General features: G+C 40.1%; 1 protein-coding gene across 1 annotated transcript in view; it reads left to right on the top strand.

Moving 5' to 3' along the window:
* Nucleotides 1-18,084, top strand: part of alk (ALK receptor tyrosine kinase) — a 581,112-nt gene that overhangs the window by 499,335 nt on the left and 63,693 nt on the right. Inside the window, exons 7-10 of the mRNA XM_084742736.1 lie at nt 4,414-4,548; nt 6,681-6,784; nt 10,360-10,532; nt 15,397-15,491. Coding sequence (XP_084598862.1) covers nt 4,414-4,548; nt 6,681-6,784; nt 10,360-10,532; nt 15,397-15,491 — 507 coding nt within the window. The remainder of the gene's footprint in view (nt 1-4,413; nt 4,549-6,680; nt 6,785-10,359; nt 10,533-15,396; nt 15,492-18,084) is intronic.

Consider the following 18,084-nt stretch of genomic DNA (forward strand, 5'->3'; position numbering starts at 1 on the left):
CCTTTGTCAGAGTCGTGTTAAGTTACGGCTGATGAAAACCCGGAATGAAAACAATTCCTGTTTATGCTGCTTCATAATAAAATCATTTAAATAATGAAACAACGGGGGACTTTTATTGTGAAAAATTTAAGGAAACTGTGTTTATCCCAGAGACGTGTATGAACAATTTATCCACCACTTTATAGCTGCTTGACTCGAGCTTCTTTGAGCTCATCTCGTCATGTTTTTAGTGCCCTTTTTACTGGTTATCAGTCCTGTGTTTACGTATTGTAAATGTTTTGCATATTGTTGAAAAAATAGACCTGAAGTCTAAATAAATGCTTCAGGACGCATTTACAGAGCTGGTGCAGACAGCTGCTTGGATTTAACATGAGATGTGTGGGTGAATAAATGTGTCTGACTCGCTTGTGGCTGAGACAGGGTCAGTGTTTGGCAACATTTTGGAATGGATCTTTACAGAGATTGAACTTTTTTTTGAAGAGTATAATTGCATAATTCTTTTCAACATCTTCATTCAAATTCACCTGAAACAAAATAAAACTCACCAAAAATCATCTGACCTCCCACTGTCCCAACAAGTCTGACATCAGGGAAGCAGCAGGGGAAAATGTTGGTGATTTTTGGAACAGTGGAAAAACAAGCCATTTCATTTTGTTTCTGTTGAATTTGAATGAAGATGATAATGTTAAATATTACAAATTTGCAAGTGTAGTCTCGGTCAGGTTTGGCAAGAGCAATAAAGCAGCTTTTTCTGGTTAAACTCTCTTTTGACAGTTCGCAGTTGTCTGAAAGGGATTGCATTTAGCAGTTTTTTTCTCTACTGGCTGCAACACTCTCCCTCAATACTGGACCAGTTTCAAAAATTGTCATTCCCAGTCATCACGTGGACACAAAAAACATGGGAAAATAGGGTCCAGGCTGAAAAATACTACAGTTACCCTTTAATGTTGTGAAACAGTCCCACTATGGTTGGGTTTAGGCACCAAAACTGCTTGGTTGGGTTTAGAAAAAGATGTCTGTGGCCTCCTGATGAAAGTCCTGCATTTGTTTGACTCATCCGACTTCCTCCAAATGTGGACTTTATCACTCTTATGTTCTCTCCAATATATTACCCTCCACTATACTACATCGCCTGAAATAGATTGGTTTACATTGAAGTTATTTGAAAGCCTTGTGCGTCTATAAGACCGTGAGGGGCATGACAAAGTGTTGGTATTTGAGGATCTGGAAATAAGAACAGGCTGCACTTCCTGTGCGGTATTTTTCTCCAGACAGACCTAGAATGATAACTGTAAAAAAAATTCAGTGTTACAACATTGTTATTATGTTTGACAGAATAATAATACTTTATGATATCATCAAGAACTCTATCACTTTATGTGAGCAAAAGAAATTATTCATGACACATCACAAGAGCATGGCGCGTAATCACAGTTTAATATATGGAGCCTTCCATGGCCTCTCGTTGTCATGACAGACATCAGTAGAGTGGTGTCAATATTGCATTGAAAGTGACACGTATAACTGAATGACACTCAACATTCATAAAGATGAAGTAATACTCAGCCTTATTCACACCTCATATTCACACCTCATTAATTAAAGTATTTCGGCTTGAATCCATTTAAGTATCAGACATGACTGATGGCAAACAGTTTATAAATGATAGTATAGATCACAAAGGGCACCAAAACGCATCTGTCTGCGCTGAGCTAATATGTGCAGATGTGACATCATCACAGACTACTTTATTCATGTCATGAGCAGCTATCATATGATGTGACTTTGAATCTCTGTACTTTGCATGAAGAACATCTAAGTGACACTAACAGGTTTATGTAACAAGGAGAGTGACTCATAATATCACAAGACACAGAGGAACATGAAATTTACTTATTATCCAAAAAGTCCTGAGAAGCTTTTCTTTGCTTGAGAAAAACATCACAGAAAAAATACGTAACTTCCATTTTTGTGTTTTTCTTTGTATTACCTCAAAATAAAAATGGAATGGCGTTCGTTTCATGATATTTGGTCTTTGAAACCTGAAAAGCCTTTTGTATGCTAAAAATAATTTCAAAACTAGTGTCGATGATAAAGGGAGAATTTTTCCTGCCTTTCTTCCTGAAGAATACCTGCTTTATGATCTCTGTTCAGCCCAGTTTCACTTCCATTATCTGAATGATGCAATTTCCAAAAAGCACACCGTTATTAGGACACTCACTGATTCTTATAGGTAATGGGCACTCACAGACAGTAGCTGGATAAAAGAGACATAAAGCAAACTTAAAGTGAAAACTAACACTGAAACGAAACTCAAACCCACCATGGTGCTTCGCTGACTGTCAACAGAAGTCTGATACAAATTTTAAAGCAACATTAACCAAGAATTGGTATTTTTTACAATTTGCTACCCCCACAGTTTCTTTCACTTGCACCGTGTTATTGTAAATATAGACAGCTGTACATGTGCCAACGAAGATAGAGTGCGGTGGTCACACCAACCCAAACAACTGCACTAACGGGGTAAATGCTCCAGGAGTTGATTTAAGAGGACTAAAGAAGGCTGGTGTGAACCCACCCTAAAACCCAGTCCAACATTTATTCTTATCCAGCCTCTCTTTTTCTCTTCTTAGCTTCGTCCAAGAAAATCATGTTTGATCCATTTGCCTCTGCCATGATGTCAGGGGTTAAAAAAACTCCCTCTCCTGGCACTCCTGTGCCAGCGCTGTAAACACCAACACTCCCCCAGTGCTCCACGCTCCCAGGCTGGTTCGGGCACAGTAAGCTAGCTGACGGTTAACAGACCTAACTAGCTAACGGCAGCTAACAGTTACACTTGGCAGCAGTGGTTACTTCATCAGCAAGTAAAGCTGTCCGTTCATCAGGAAACTCTGTAAATCACAGAGCGTTGAAGTGGAGCAGCCGTAGGGAAAACCAGAAAATATTTTCTCCATTAAACATGATCCAGTTTCCCAAAAATCAATGACAGAGTTGTTGGAGTGTGTCATAGTGCTGTGAGGCATTACGTATCTGACAGTCTAAGTTACATAGTGCAAGGACAGGCGTTTGGGGCGCAGAATCATAAAGGTAGAGGTTCCATTCTCCCCATCACAAGTCAGTGTTGCATTAAAATGATTTGGAGGCTGCTGTTTTAAGGCAGAACAGTTACATAATGTTGCTTTGAACATTCAGCAAGATCATTAAAAAACAACAGATGTGCATCAATAGATCCAGATATGCAAGGTAAAAAAAAAAAAAACCCTCAAATTTATGCCTCATTTTAGTCAATAAAAATGTCTAGAGAATTTGTTTCTCAGATTTGAGCTTCAGCACTGTAATAAGTGAGTGGCATGCTTAAATAATCCATACTATTTGATTTATTTATATGGCAGGTAGTTCCAGTGCTGTCATTTCAGCACTTTGGAAGGATACAGTGACATTAGATGAAAAAATTGAAACGGATTTGAAGCCATATGCACACACACACATATATATGCAGTTCTGTTATCTGTAAGTGAAGAAAATAGTCCTGAAAGTGAAAAATTAAATCAGGAAATGCGCCATTGGCAAAATAATGGGCATTTAAATATTTGCATTACCTAAGTTGTATTTGATTTATTCTGTCAGTTACTTAAGCAAACATAAAAGGAAAAACCTTGTTTGCAAATCAAGGAATTTGCACTTTTTCATTAAGCCACAGTGTGGAAATAAGGAGACAGACCACACACACACACACACACACACACACACACACACACACACACAGACATGCCTATCTCTTTTTGTGGTTACACAAGCACTGCACAATCCAATTAAGCATTTTCAATGTATTGCTGCTGTACAGACTAACTTTGTAAATTGTCGTCAGTGGTCGAGATGCTTCCGAGGCTCATACTCTTTGTGTGAAGAGATTTCAAGTTGATTGCCGCCCCTAAAACGCATCATGTCACTACCTCAGCTTTCTCATTTCCCCTCAGACCCTCTCCCTTCTTCCACTACACTCTCCTATCTCCCCCTATGGACACTTCAGGCCTTTTCCATTTTCTGCTTCTGTTTCTAGTCACTCTGAGATCCCCCCTCCCTCACCACACCACACCTCAACTCTAATTTTCACCAACACATTTAGTCCTGTGAGCCATTAGTCTTGCACCCCCTGCATGCCTCTCTCCTCTCAACCTCTTCGCCTTCACTGTCGCTCAACTCCTCGATTCCCCCCACACACCCACCCCACCCCTGCCCCCTTTCTCCTTGGCAGTGTGGCTGTCAGTGTTCCCTCCGCCATTCTCTCTGCTCTAACCCCCCCCCGCCGCTGTGCCTGTCCACTCATTATAGGCACCCCTGTCCCTTCAGTCCCCCTCCTCATCATTGTCTCCTCTCCTCCCCTGATGTATTCTCTCTCCTGTCTCTCTCCAGGCCACTTTCTCAATGGCAGCTACTGCTCTTTTGAAGACGGCGAGTGCAGTTGGCAGTCGATAACGGGCCATGGTCTCTCCTGGAGAAGACTACAGTTGCCAGCCAAGGCTACCAGACAGAGCTGCCCGTCATCAGGTGGTTTATACACGTCTCTCCTTATGTTACCATGAACACTGTTCTAATCAAATGATGAAGTGGCCTATTTGCAGGCACTCTTGACCCCCAGTGATAACATACCTATTTTTGCCTTTTACACTCAATACATCCTCAATTATAGTGCAGTACTTTAAAGGAATACTTCACCCCAAAATCAAAAATACCTACGTCAGTATAATACCTGTACTGCTATTTATGCATCTTGTTTTAAGTGAGAATTGCAGAGTTTTGGAGATATTGGCCATAGAGATGTCTGCATTCTCTACAATATAATGTAACTAATTTAAATGGCGCTGTGGTGCTCAAAGCATGAAGAAATATGTTTACAGTATTTAATACATTCATTCTTATTGTCTGTTGCACAATTGTACAATGTTGCCTGACAGTAATGTACAGACAAACAAATTTATGAAATTTTGTTCAAATTCTGAACAATAACTCTTTTGTCATTCCTTACCATTATGGTACAGTGTTTCTTTAAAGCAGGGGTCAGCATCCTGCGGCTCTGGAGCTGCATGCAGCTCTTTAGCTGCTTTCCGGTTGCTCCTGTTGACTGAAAAAATTATATGGAAATGAATTCTATAGGAATGAATAACAGTCATTTTGATTTTCATTTATCATTGTTGTAAATCTATGAAAAAGTTGAGACAACTGAAAACTTTCAAGGCAACATACTGCGAAAAAGTTTTACCAACTACTGATATTCTGTTGAAATAATTTACTTTTCTTCTCTAGATGAACTTTCATCCTTGATTTTAAGAACCACCCAAAATTTGTGTTTAAAAAATTATTCATTGTCACACGCCAAATGACAAATAAGGTTCACAATTTTTGAAATACAAAAGAAGAAAAGTAAATTATCTCAACTAAAGAGTATAGGTCAGCAACACTGTATAAATTTCATTTCAAAACACAAGAGTTTAAGTTTGAGCTCAAAAGTCAAAAATCTATTGCAGTAAGCTGCCTTGAAATTTTGAGTCATCTCAACTATTTTTTCATTGTGTAAAATGATTCTTACATTTGGCAACTGTAAAAATATGTATCCTGTACACCAAATTTAAAAAAAAAAAAAGTTTTAATATTTTGTCAGCTAAAATGTGCCTCATAGTCTGTGTCTATATCTCGGTGCCTTTTCCTCTTTTCCTCTAAATTTTGATGGTAGTTAGTCTTCTTGAGCCAAATATAAAAAAGGTCTTCAAGGAAAATAGAGAATTTAATAGTTGCAGTTCCAGACAGATATTTTTTTTTCTTTTTTTTGTCCAAGAATGTGTCTTTTGATCCTAAAGCTTTTAGACCACGGCTTTAAGGTAACATACCCTCACAAAATTATTTCTTAAAAATTTCTTCACATTATTGCTACTTAGTCTATTTCAGTGACAGACAGATGTTGCAGGGGTTTTTTTCACCAACTGGCTTCAATGCGTACCACAGTGTGGATACAGCAACATTAATTAAAATCCACTTCAAAGGGGAAATTTTTATATTAAAGCAAAACTGAAGGATTCTAAACCAGTGGCCTTGAATATTTGAGTCAAACGGTTTCTGGATGTGGAAAAGGATAACCCAAAACCTCAGATGTGTCAGACACGGACGTGTTGTGTTGTTCGGAGCACTGTGCTGCTGCTACAGACAGAATCCCGCTGGGTGTAAAAGCTGCAGCATGTAGACTCTGACTCCTACATCTGCAGTTCATCGTCAGTGCGGTGACTCAAACGTGTCTCGGTTTGCTGAGGCTTGTTTTTGTTCTCAACTAGTTACAGAAGTCTCAGAGGTAGTCGGAAGAACCTGCAAACGGAGCATTGCAAATTTATCCCTTATCTGGTGATTTTATATATGATTTCTGTCTCAGGATATTAGTGCCATAGTTATTGATATGATGAGTAACCAGTGTTGCTGCTGTCATTCTGGTGAACATTATTCTCTTTTTTGTCAGTTTTGGATCATGGAGAAATGATTAAATATGCCGGCACCTCACTTTGGTTACAATTATATTTCAAAACCTCCATAGACTTTTTATTCAATTTTGTATTCTGATTTTATTTAATTTCTTTGTGATAATTTTCATTTCTGACACTGTTTTTCTCCTTCCATGTGTTTAATGTGTGTTAAAGGTGCTACATTCAGTGTGGAAGGAGGCCAGTCCAAAGGCCAGCGTAGCTCAGCGTTACTGAGGAGCCCCCTCTTCCCTCCTCCTCTAAGAAACTCCCCGTGCACGGTGAGCAAAGACTACTGTGTTCTCTCCACTCTGTTATCTTTATTCTCAGACATGCACAAACACATGATCAGACGTGTGAATTTGGTTCACTCAGCCCCAGACGTACGTTGCTGTTGCTACGTCTGTCAAGTTTTGTGTTCTCATATGGCACGTGCAGCTTCCAAAGACAACTACATTTGCTACAACAAATTCACAGTCATATTTTTCTTCAATTTCACACAGCAGTAAATAAAAGCAGTCTTCTCATTTCTAGCTGATTGCCCTGCATTTTCACGACTGAAATGGCAACTGTTGGAAGCAGATTTTACCATCTTCAGTTAGCTGACTTTTTAATGTTCCTAGCTGTTTTATTTTAAAAGCAGCCTGTAAAGGTGTCTTTTTACATAACCTTTGGGTCAGACATTAAAGCTTACTATTTAAAAACATACCTGGAAAGGCATCATAGTGGTTAAACTGATGATATGATTAATTTTTCAGAGCTTCACTCTTTTAGAGAAAATGTTTTGAGAATGAGGAAAATCCACTGACTTTGGAAGCCCTAACGTTATCTAACCCACATTTGGCTGAAGTTGGTCAACCTACTAAATAAAGAGCAGGGCCACTGTCATTTGACCTTCAGGGGAGAACAGGATAAGTTGGGTCAGTGGGTAAAATGAACCAATCCCTGCATCTAGCTAACAATAACAGAAGTAATAATGTCACCACAAATTAAGGAAGTTTGGTCCACATTACTCAATCCATCTTGGAAAGTGGTAAGCTGAAGCAAGCCAGTTACAAGCAAGCAAGCAAAGATTTTTGTTGTGCCAAGTGAATTCATCATGTTTATCACAAAACAGTGTCATAAACTTAGAATAATTATGGATCTAAGACACTGTAAGAAGTTCCAAGAATGGTTCTGCCAGAATACCAAAACTTCGTCAGAGTCTTGATGTTAACATAAATTTTTAACTTGCCAACCACATTGAGAAACTTGCAAACCAGTTTTGTTGACTAACTTCTTTAAAATTATGAAAACTTGGATTTGAGTTAGCAAGAAAGAATGGCATTTCTGCTCCAGAAAACTGGACCGAGCATCCAAGTTGTGCCACAGGACTATCGTTTTTGATGGGTCATTGTTTTAATTTGCATACTAGACTTAAAATTTTCCAAATGACCATCGTCAGGCCATCAATCAACGATTGGCGATATCTTTGTTCCCTCTTCCGTCCTCACCCAGCTCAGCGCACTCATGGTTTGGTGAGTGGGTGTGTATTGTGCCACTGGATGAGAGGGTGACACAGAGCAGCAGCTGTCACTCTGCAGACCATTACATTAGCAAAATAAAATGACAAATATCACCCCAAAAATTGTCCCAAAACAGCAACCAGTGATGGAATCAGCCCATCATTGATAGACAATATATTCGTCCAATCGCCCAACCCCAATAGGTACACGGCAACCTGAGGTATTTGCAGTATAGTAGCTATTATTTAAAACAATACACTTTCATCATCACATGTAAAAAGTTGCTCATTTTACACCGTTCTCCCTTAAACTCAACTTCCACGCAGCAGGGAAACACACTCTAATTGATTCCTCACACTTTAGCTCTTGTGATTTTAGTTTTAGATGCAGATTATCACTCTTACTACAGTCTCATGCACACCACTTTTACTATGAATGCTACAGCATACATACTTCCTTACATAAAACTGTCTAAATGCCTCTGTGTATGTGCGCCCAATTGACCGCTGAATTTGGCCCCTGAACAGCAACTGTCCCATCATAGCAGGCCATGACAGGCTTTTGACTTCTCTACAGTTGGCTCCACTGGTCACCAGAAAATAAACATGTGCACTTAAGTTAATTGGCCACTTTACCATATATCAGCTAATATGAAAAACAGTAAGATCATTATTTTATTTGAAGTGTACCTGAGGCTATGTGCTGACATATAAGGCTATGTGATAATAAAACATGTGAAAGAGAGTAAAAATGATAGGATTTACATAGAAGGCCACTAGGGTTGCATTTGCAAGTGTTTTTCAGTAACACCTTTTCTTGTTGGTGTAGGAGTAGATAACCTTTCCTAATTTTGTATGTTAATCTTTTCAAAAACAACTCAAAAATCCAACAGTAATGTGCTAAAGACAGCAGATTAACAGTGTGCCATCTGCATTTCCTGAGAGATCCTAACAAACAGTGAGGCTGACCTCGTCAATCACAGGTTGTATCTGCTGACCTATTTGTGAAAATATTAGAAGTCATGCATTATTCACATCATGATGCTCGCGGAGCGGGTCTCCAGGGGCAGCTGTGTACTTGAAGTCTTGATTGATGCTCTTGCATCTAGCATTTAGAATTATGTTAGTTATTTTAATATTGCTCAGCACACTGACCTTTGGCCCTCTGCATGTGTACTCTGTGGAGGCAGGGAATGATTTGAGGTGCGGAAGGCTGAGACAGAAGTGAGGGGTGGAGGTGGCAAGGTGATGCAGAGTGCAAGAGGTCAAAAAACAAGATAATAAGAGAGACGGAGGGGATATAAAGTTGGTCTCTCGACAAGAAAAACATGCAAAGGAAGAGGCTGAAGGGAAGACAGAGGGCAACCAGAAAGAGAGCGAAAATGTAGGAGGAGAAGCTTGCTGCTGCTCCTCAGGTGTGAATTGGAGATGTCTGACATTTGGGGAGAGAGGTGGAGGCAGTAGCACTGCACCATCACAAACCTCGCCCCCCAACATCTCGGCACACAGCCAAAGATTAGCCATGATTCCAGATTAACACTCTAAATCCTTCTCTCTACACTGAACTGCTGCTGTTCAATCTAGCTTGTCTGCTCCTGGACAACTATGTTGAGGATATTAGTTTTGGGTATTAGCTACAGACCATGTTCACTTTCATGTCGTGCCCAGCGTGCGCTGCGCAGCGCCGGTAATCTTGATGTTTAAACGGTCACCATGTGGTCCCGCAGCTGACGATAAGGACCCGCAACCTGCTATCGACAAGCAGGACCTAAGCGCTCGGCATGAGAGAGTTGAATGCGGTTGTCTGAGTTGTCTTCTCCACGTGTACTTTTAATCAGGCTTAAGCCAGCATCTGTTCTACTTAAATGGTGAGGCAAGAATTATGTTCTTGGCTCCAGTAAAATGCTGTAGAGGGACATGGTCACATCCCATGCTTGTTAGCGAGCTTTGAATTCAGACTTCCTATTCCTATTTAATTCTTGCTACGGCCTGTGTGTTGTTTCATTTTAAGCAGGTTTACACCCACCATATCCCTCCTGGAAACAGAGAAATGAGATTGATTTGTGCTGAAGCATGCAGGAGCAGCATAGATAGCAAAATAACCCAAATTACAAACCCGGTTGAATTCTATTAATCTTAGAATAATTAGAACTGAACAGATGGCTGTTGCTGATTGATCTCAATGCAATTTTAAACACATCCCTTCCTTGACTGATAACACACTTGGCTGGGTTTTTCGTCAATTCCAAAGTATTCAAAGGAAGTTAAAGTTGCTTTGGTGTTCTTAATTGTGACAGAAATTATTAATCAGCCTCAGAAATCAACACTCAAGATTCCACTTTGCTTCAACAGGTGCGGTTCTGGCTATGCACTGGAGGCGTACAGAAGGGGTCGCTGTCTCTGTGGATAGCGGAGAACAGTACGGGCCCCGAGCACCAGCGCAAACTGTGGAACTCAGCCAGTGAACCCAGAGCTGAGAGGGGCTGGAGACTCGTCATACTTCCCCTCTATGGGCTGGCAGACTGGTACGACACACAAACACTTATCTCACCACATTAAAGGGTAACTTCTGTATTTTTCAACCTGGACCCTATTGTCCCATGTTTTTGTGTCTAAATTGACTAATGGGGACAACAGTTTTTGAAATTGCTCAAGTATTAAACCATGCCTGCCAGCATAACAGGCTAGTATACACGAAAAGTGCTTGTTTTTGCTACCGACAGGCTCAGAGTGTTATTCTAAGTGTCATACATCATGGAAAGAATCGCTACAGAGATGGACTTTTTTGTTAAAGGGTAAGGCACATTTTGTTTAACCAGAATCTGCTGTTTTATTTCTCTCATCACACCAACCAGACTCCATTTACAGAAACAGTAATTTTATCATGGTGATCTTCATACAAATTCAACAGAAACAAAGTAAAAGTCACCAAAAACATCTTGGCTCGTCTTTCCATTGTTCCAACAATCACCAACTCTGGTTTGGTCAAAATAAACCTTTATTCACTAGATGTCAAAATATCTGGACAGGACTGACGTTGCAGAAACAGTGGGGAAAACGCTGTGTACAGCCACAGTATTTTATATTTTTTATTTTTTATCTGACGTCACAGATTAGGGGTTTATTTCAACCACACCAGAGTTGATGATTGTTGGAACAGTGGAAAAAGAGCCAGAACATTTTGGTGATCTTTGATTCATTTCTGCCTCATGTTAATGTGTTTGCGTGTGTTTTATGATGTGTTTTTACTCTACTTTGTCATTGGACTCCTATCAAACTACTGCTGATGAAAACCAAACATTTTCTGATTTGTCTGCCTCATTAGAAAAGCTTTTAGATGACAAAATATTAGGACTTTCACTGGAAACAGTTTATAGGATGTTTATTCAGTTTTACAGCCGCACAACTTAAGACAAGCACATATCACAACACCTTCAAGTGGGTGCAAACTCTGCTGTGCTGCACTCAAGTGCTGAGTCAGACCAGGTCAATGCAAGCAACACGTGTATGGAAAAGGGGCAAAAGTGTTGCTGTTACTGACGGAGGCATCAAGTCTTCATTGCCACCACCGGAATAGGGTGAAAATGAGCACATTTCCATCATTGCCAATTGGAGCTGGAGCCAATAAATACCCGTGACCACTGCAGAGTGATTTGACCGTAGAGTGAATGCCGGTTGTACCCTTTCCCACTGAAGACAAAAGCCAGACATTAGTGGGAGCTGGTGCATTTCTATCCACTGTAAAAGAGGATTTATAAGAACAATCTGAACTTGTCAGTGGCAAAAACAAGCACTTACAGTGGACAGTGCACAACTGACCATAAGGATTTCATTGCTGCCAGTTTCAAGGCTGCCATCACACTCAGTACTGGGCCAATTTCAAAAACTGTTCTTCCCATTAGTCACTTAGACACAAAAACCAGGTTGAAAAATACAGATGTTACACTTCAACAAAACTTTGTTGTATTTGTCTGGCACTATATCAAGCTGCATGTTTGGACTGTCTGAATACATCAAGCTGGCACTTTGAGGTGTTTAATAGTAAACAAGTCATCCAATTCTCATCCCAACAAACCTTCAGACACACTCACACATGTACTAAAGTGCCCTCACAGCAGAGAAAGTCTGGGGAAACAGACCCAAGAAGCTCTGCTTCTTTCTTCCACCTCTCATAAATGCAGATTTTCAACATTTACATTCCATTTTCTGGGAAACATTTCCTCTCAACTCCACAAAATTAATGAATCCCATTGGGACTCTAGTCTTATGCCGTGGACCTTCCATGTGTACAGTTGTACAAAATATACCCCTCTCTTTTTATTCCACTTGTCTGTGATAAAGAGAGTAGAAATCAATACACAGGGCTCTACCCACTCTACTTGCCTTCCAATTAGCTGGCCCTGATTTCCCCTCAAAAAAGAGAAATTAAAACAAAATAGAATGAAGCGAGAAGAAAGAAAACCCCCAGATAAGGTAGTTCATCGCTGTTTGCCTGACTGGGGGTTTCTTTGCCATTCAAGCTTGGATAATCCTGCTCCCCTGAGAGTGATTAATTTTTGATTCCTGGGTTATGTAGTCAGCTGTGCTTGTGCTCTTAATTAGAATGTCATGTCCGTAACCACTAGGTGAACCTGCCAGTCTTTGCACAGTGACCTTTGTAGAGCTTAAATAGAATCAGAAATACAGCCTCAAGTGCAGACAAAAGTCAGGACATAACAGACAGTGAATGTAGACTCTGAATGTTTTTGGTTTGAGGACCTGTGGGTTAACGGCAAGACTGGAGATACAACATGCCTGCCATCGAGTTTAAGTAACAGTTGACATATCATTGGAATTTAAATTGATTCTATTGTTCTTTTTATGATTTGATTAACACAACATGCAGAGCGTGTTGTGCAAAATCCTTATTGTTGTCAATACTTAGTAGAACCACCTTTTGCTGCAATTACAGCGACAAGTCTTTTGGAGAATGTCTCTACCAGTTTTGCACTTCTAGATTCTGCATTATTTGCTCATTCTTCTAGGCAAAATTGCTCATGCTCAGTCAGATTGGATGGAGACCGTCTGTGAAGAGCAATTTGCAAGCCTTGATTGGATTGAGGTCTGGGCTTTGACTGGGACGTTATAAAACACTAACATTCTTCACCTTAAACCAGGGTCTCCCAAACTTTTTCCATGTCTAGGATTCCCCAAGTATCAAACTAGGATTACTGGAAATTGCAGTCAATCAAAACAGCCAACCCTATTTCTTCCTGATGTTCCGACTTCCAAGAAATATGATAAAATTTTAAATATTTTTTTTCCTCATTTGGCTGCTACAGCACAGTCAAGGATCCCTGTTTGCCCCCCGACCCCAGTTTAAAAAACACTGCTTCAGCCATTACACTGTAGCTCTGGCTGTATGCTTAGGTTCATTGTCATGCAGGAAAATGAATGTCCACCCCAGTCTGAAGTCTCTTGTAGACTGACACCAGTTGTTCACATTTGTCTCTATCTGTCTCTATCCTGCTCTCTATCCCATTTTCCCAGTACATGCTTAGGAAAAGCAGGCCCACACCTTGATGCTGCCACCTCTGTTTCACTCAGGGAACAGTGTGCTCAGGGTGATATGCAGTTTGTGGTTTGCCACACACAGGATTTTGCACCAGGCCCAGAAAGTTCAATTTTGGTCACATCTGACCAGATTACTTTCTTCCACATGGCTTGTGGCAAACCAAAAACTGGATTTCTTATGCCTTTTTATCAGGATTGGCATGGCTTTCTTTTTGCCACTTTTCCATAAAGGTCAGATTTGTGCATGAATAGTTGACCTGTGAACAGATTCTCCTACCCAAGCTGTGGATCTTCCAGCTCCTCCAGTTACTGTTACTGTTACTATTACACTAGTACTCCTCTGATTAACGCTCTCCTTTCCGTTTTCTAAGGATGGATTTCATGGTGCTCTGTGAGGGGAGCAAAGCTTAGGATATTTTTTTATAGCTTAACCGAACCCAACTCTGTTTCATAACTCTCCACAACCTTTTCCCTGACCTATTTAGTGAGTTACTTCATCTTCATGATGTTGTTTGTTTAGTATAGTTCTCTACCAAACTCATGCCCTCATGGAACAGGTGTGTTTATATTGAGATTAAATGGCACACAGGTGGACTCTATTTAACCAATTTACGTGACTTTTGAAGGCGACTGGTTGCACCTGATCTTAGTTAGGGGTTTTACAGCAAAGGGGGAGAACACATAGGAACTCAAAAATTTTTATATTTCAGAATTATGGACCATTTTCCGTTTTAATTAGCAGTTACAACATGACAAAATGGGTGAAAGTTCCAGAGGGAGGGAGGATTACTTAAGCAGGCATTCCTATGTTCCCAGTGTCCTATGTCCTCCAGATTTGTACGGCACATAATGGGAACATGGCAAAGTGTCCTGTGTTCCCCAGCTTTATATAACACGTAATGGTTTAGGGTTGAGGGTAACATAGAACATTAGACCTCGGAAAAACATACTGTACATAGATGTATTATAGGAACTAGACACAGGAACAAAGATAGCACCCATTCAGTTATATGAGACTTGCCAAAAAAGTTTTTTAGCTTCCATGCTTACTTCCACGGCATGCTTCCCACTGAATATGCATAGTAGTGTTTCTCCTGCTGGTCGTGCCACAAGTTGCTGCTTGTCCCATAAGTGTTGCATTGTGATTATGTCACAGGTTTTTAAGTTGCTTTTCTGAGCTCTAGGAACTTTTTACAAACATAACAGCTAAGTGGATCAAAAATTCATAATAGTAAGAGTCCTAACCAGGTTAGAGGACCTTGGCAATATAGCAGCTTGGGCACATAGGACCTTTTGAACATAGGACCCTGGGAACATAGGACCTTTGCAATATAGAACTCTGGGAACAAAGGACACTGGGAATATAGGGCCATGGGAACATAGGATTTTGTGAATATAGGAACCTTGGAACATAAGACCTTAGGAACTAAAACCCTTGGAATGTAAGGCTTTGGAGATTTAAGCCATGTGAACATAGGACCTTGAGCTCTTGGATCATGGGAATATAGGACCCTGGGAACATAGAACCTCGGGGAGAAAGGACCCTGGGAACTTATATATGCTCTCCTTATGCAAGGCACTGTATTTCATTTGGAGCCAGAAAATGTGTTCCAGCACTAAAGAAGTCAAACTGTCTTTTTTTGTACCTGCTGAAAGAGCGAACAGTTCTTAATATTACAGACCGAGCTGTCAGAAGAAATACAATGTGCACTCTCCAAACCTCAATGGCGTTCTTCTTAAAGCACAATAAATTCTTCCTCTCAGCATTTCCGTCAGAAGCTATCCAACCATTCGCTGGCTGTGTGAGGTACTTAAAACAGCTCTGTCCCTCCGCAGGTTCTGGCTGCAGTTCAGCACTGAGGATGGACCTGGACCCGGTTCAGCCATCTCTCTCGACAACATCTCTTTCAGTATGGACTGCTTCCTGGCATGTGAGTACTACAAAACTGTTGAGTCTGTCCTTTTTCACTTTTAACTTCATCAGACCTTTGTTGAATTAATGGAGCTGTTTGACTGATTGCCTGATCGATTGACCATGACAAGCACAATGGAGAGAAAACAATTAAATTAATAATCAATACAGGTCAGCCCTTTTTTCATGTTTTACAGAGAAATTATTTGACTGAATGGCAGTTTTGTACACTTTGGAGCATTCATCAAAGACTTATTTCCATTCCCTTGACAAAGTCACACAGTACACTGGCTTCTTTTATGTATTGCAGAACTTTCTGCACATCTCAGTCTACTATTTAATTTAGTCCTTTACACATGTACGACTCTCATAAATGCTATCTCTATTAATCATACTGCAGCTTTGCTCAGAGTTGTTTTCACAAAACATTATGGAAATGATCATTTCTATAGCATACTCTCTTTGAGAACCATTGATGTGTCCTGAAATGTCAGAACAGTTCAAATCTGCCATAATATAGCTTGCTGATTGATAAGGGCTTATGTTCCAATGTTGTTCCGCAGGTTTATAAAGGTCAAGCCTAAACGTCACCTTTCCGGATATTTTTGTGTTATAATTGAGATGGTTTATCAGTATAAAAAAACAGGAATAAGATGACAACCGTGCCTGGCATCAGGAGAATGAAAGGTTAGGAGTTCAGCGCCTCCCTCCATCGCTGCCTATCTGGAGCAACCTGTTTGAGCTGTGACAGGAATAATAATGTCTGAGCAGCATCTCTGCACCTGAATATAGCTCTGACAATGGGAACAGTGTTAAAATGAACCCGCTTAAAACTGACTACAACCCAAGAATTAGACTCAAGAGGCAAGGGCACGAGTGTCACCCTCTAACAGAGCCTAATTTTTCTTTCTTGCTTTAATTTGATGCATTGTGATGCTGGGTAGATTATAAAATGACCCTGTCAAGTCTTTTTGTCAAAGGTGAAAAAGTCTTGGTGTGGTGTTGTTAGTGCAATAAATAGATTCAAGATAAAATGGGAAAAATTCACCACTTTTTATGTTGATGTCCAATCAGTGCTGATGGTAAATGTAGTCAATTGAAACAATAAATTCCTCAGTGCATCCAGTATTGACAGAGAAGGCTGAATTCACCTGCTGCAAAATCTGTTGTTCTTGTTCTTGTTCTTGTTCTCTGCAGCAGCACTGTCACAGTGATGTTGGTTTTAAGGAAGAACTAGAGTCTTTAAGCTTGGAATTTTAGTCTCAGCCTCTGGGTATCCAGGTGGTTTGCTACACAAGTATTTTTATGACCTATGGCTATGTTTTGGCCAACAAAGAAATAGCTATAGGCTAGGATGGTGATGCACAGCAACACCATGTATGGGCATAGGCATCAGAAGCTTGCACACAGTGCATCCTGATTAGGGGTGTGCATCTCTCACTGGATCTGATAGGAATCTATACAAATGGACTATGATACAATTCAGGGATGATACATTTCAATATGGAATTATTTGGTGCAATTATATTTGATAAATTTGGATGCAATCTGATACAGTTCTTAACATTTGTTGTGTCACGAAAGCCATCACAGTCAACTACTATGTAATAAAACAGGCTTTACCTTAGACCTTGAAGTTGTGGCTGAAAAAAGTATCAGATATCTTTGTTTTTGTCTTGCGTGTCCTTGCTTGTACCAGTTCTACTAGCATCCAGAGATTCCACACTGGCTGTATAGGTTTCAACATACTGTCTCCACAGGTGCATGCTTAGATTTCTCTACTTCTGTGCTACAGACCTTACAAATGTTTGATCTTATAGTATCCAAATGTTTTCAAACTTATCATTTTAGATTTGATGGTTCACTGTAAACCAGGAACGCATTTTTGAATATGTTCCTGTTTTCACCTTGCAAGCAACGTTACACTAATGTTACTCTTGTTGAATGCTGAAGCCAAAGGTCACAAGAGAGTCTCGCATCAATGCAGTGAGTCTCATGTTAACCTTTTATGAGAGCGGAGATGCTGTACAGCAAAGCTTCAGTCATCCGAGTCGGAACTTTGGAATTGGGCCATCGACCAGTTCCTGGCACATTAAGATCAGTCCTGGGGCTCGCGTATCAATTTCTGATTTGTATCAGTGAATCATTACACCCCTATTCCTGGTGCATGTAGACACTGCCAACACAGCTTCACATGCAGAAAAACTCAGATTTCTGAGTTAATAATAACACACACTGAGGACTTCATTACTTCAACTGTCTGCATTTACCCTCAACACTGAATGGATGAATGAATGAATGACTGAATGAATAAAAAGTCATGACTTTTCCCTCAGATATCTGTTTTCATTCAAATGTACAACAGGAAATGATTAATGTGACAGGCACACATAATCTACTTTGTGTTCACCTTGAGATTATGTTTTTGCTTAATTTATTCATCAGCTGCAGATACAATCTCAACTCTATTGCCCTAATTGTAAAATCAATCAGATAACATGAGTTCATCAGCTGAATATGATGTGAGAAATTGCTGTTGATCTAAGCTGAAGCAGAGTCACCATCGCCCTGGATCAACACTGGCTTATTGGGTCAGAGACTCTTTATTCAAA

The sequence above is a fragment of the Lutjanus erythropterus genome, chromosome 18 (genome assembly GCF_056507025.1).
Source record: "Lutjanus erythropterus isolate fLutEry1 chromosome 18, fLutEry1.hap2, whole genome shotgun sequence".
NCBI classification, from domain to species: Eukaryota; Metazoa; Chordata; class Actinopteri; order Lutjaniformes; family Lutjanidae; genus Lutjanus; species Lutjanus erythropterus.